Here is a 1,371-nt window from a genome sequence, read left to right as displayed (position 1 = left end):
ATGTGCTATTACCACAACTATTATGGTAGCCTGGACTATGGTTGCAGCTATGGCTCTGACTATGGTAACTCTGGATATGCCTGCAACTTTCCATGAGTCAAATTTCAGAAACTACTATCTGCTTCAATTGAACTCCATCTTCTGACACCATGTGCTACTACCACAACTATTATGGTAGCCTGGATTATGGTTGCAGCTATGGCTCTGAATATGGAACTCTGGATATGCCTGCAACTTTCCATGCTCCTATGGAAGATTCCTATTGGCTTCTACAAAGAAATTCTGATTGCCGATCACTTTGAGCTGTTTTCTTGTGATGCACTAATTGCATCAACAGGGTTATTTATGGATTCATTATTGTCTCTCCAATTTTAACTAAGTCTAATTATTGATTACCAAAGGTCATATTTGCATTGGATTAGAGGAATTTCCTACCAGTTAGTGGGAAAATCCTTTGATATTTTGTTACTTTTATGTGTTTGTTTATGTCTGTTATAATATTAACAATTTCCATGCAGGAAAACTTATAAATTTGCATTTTAATAAATATAATCACTTTCACAATATGTATTGCTTATCATATATATTCATTCCTCTTTAACATTTGTGTATTTGTGTGTGTGAGAGAGAGAGAGAAAGGGAGAAATAGAAAGAGAGAGAGGGTAAAATTGCTATGTGGCTATTTTAGTTAGTGATGTGACAAAACAGGCAAGGCATGACTGATGTTTTTCCAATGTTTGTGTAAAAGTATTTGCAAGTGCAGTTTCAAGAATACTGTTCTCTATATTGATCTAATGCAAGTTTCATTTTAGAAAAATTCAATGTTTCACCTAGGTAATTGGCAAAACCAGTAGCACTATTACCCACCAAGCTATTTTCTACTGCAATTTTCTCTCTCCTAATAGTCTACATTTAAACATGTGCTTCTGTGCTGATACAACTCCAGCCCTGCATTGGGTACTGTGACCCCTTTTCACTCACTCTTATAGATAAGAATCCTCTATATGAAGCTGGTTGGTATGCCTGATAATCCTGTGTTTCCACAGCAAAGATTACCTCATTTAGAGATCTAAGTGACTCTTTTGAGTTTTTCTAACTCTGATCATCTTCTAGCAGAATTCCTGCTACTATTTTTTAAAGTGGTGACTTGGATAGAATAACATCTTGCAAACCACATTTCTGGCCCAAATGCATTCTGGTGATAGCCTTAATTATGAGAGTTGACTTTCTATGAAGCTCCCTGTGATAATTTATCATGTTTATTCCATCCACTTATTAAATATTATTAATGAATTATTAGTCGTTAATTATGATAAAGCAATGAGAATAAAATATAAACAAATAATAGTACATATTCATTCATTTGCTACT

At 34.4% G+C, this 1,371-nt stretch overlaps 2 protein-coding genes across 2 annotated transcripts; both read left to right on the top strand.

The window, feature by feature from the left end:
• Positions 1-96, top strand: LOC129022672 (keratin-associated protein 22-2). Its single transcript, XM_054468950.1, has one exon. It carries the CDS (start codon positions 1-3, stop codon positions 94-96), a length of 96 nt encoding a protein of 31 aa, XP_054324925.1.
• Positions 97-149: 53 nt separating this feature from the next.
• On the top strand, positions 150-286 carry LOC129022669 (keratin-associated protein 22-2). Its single transcript, XM_054468948.1, is given in 2 exon segments — positions 150-210; positions 213-286. Coding segments are annotated over 2 exon segments (135 nt in total).
• The last annotated feature ends 1,085 nt before the right edge of the window (positions 287-1,371 follow it).

The sequence above is a fragment of the Pongo pygmaeus genome, chromosome 22, assembly GCF_028885625.2.
Source record: "Pongo pygmaeus isolate AG05252 chromosome 22, NHGRI_mPonPyg2-v2.0_pri, whole genome shotgun sequence".
Classification (NCBI taxonomy): Eukaryota; Metazoa; Chordata; class Mammalia; order Primates; family Hominidae; genus Pongo; species Pongo pygmaeus.
The sequence above is the reverse complement of the archived record's forward strand: the minus strand, read 5'-3'. Positions and strand labels throughout refer to the sequence as shown.

Bases quoted from the DNA above. Each gene is read 5' to 3' on its own strand.
- LOC129022672 (XM_054468950.1), top strand. From the start codon at position 1: ATGTGCTATTACCACAACTATTATGGTAGCCTGGACTATGGTTGCAGC.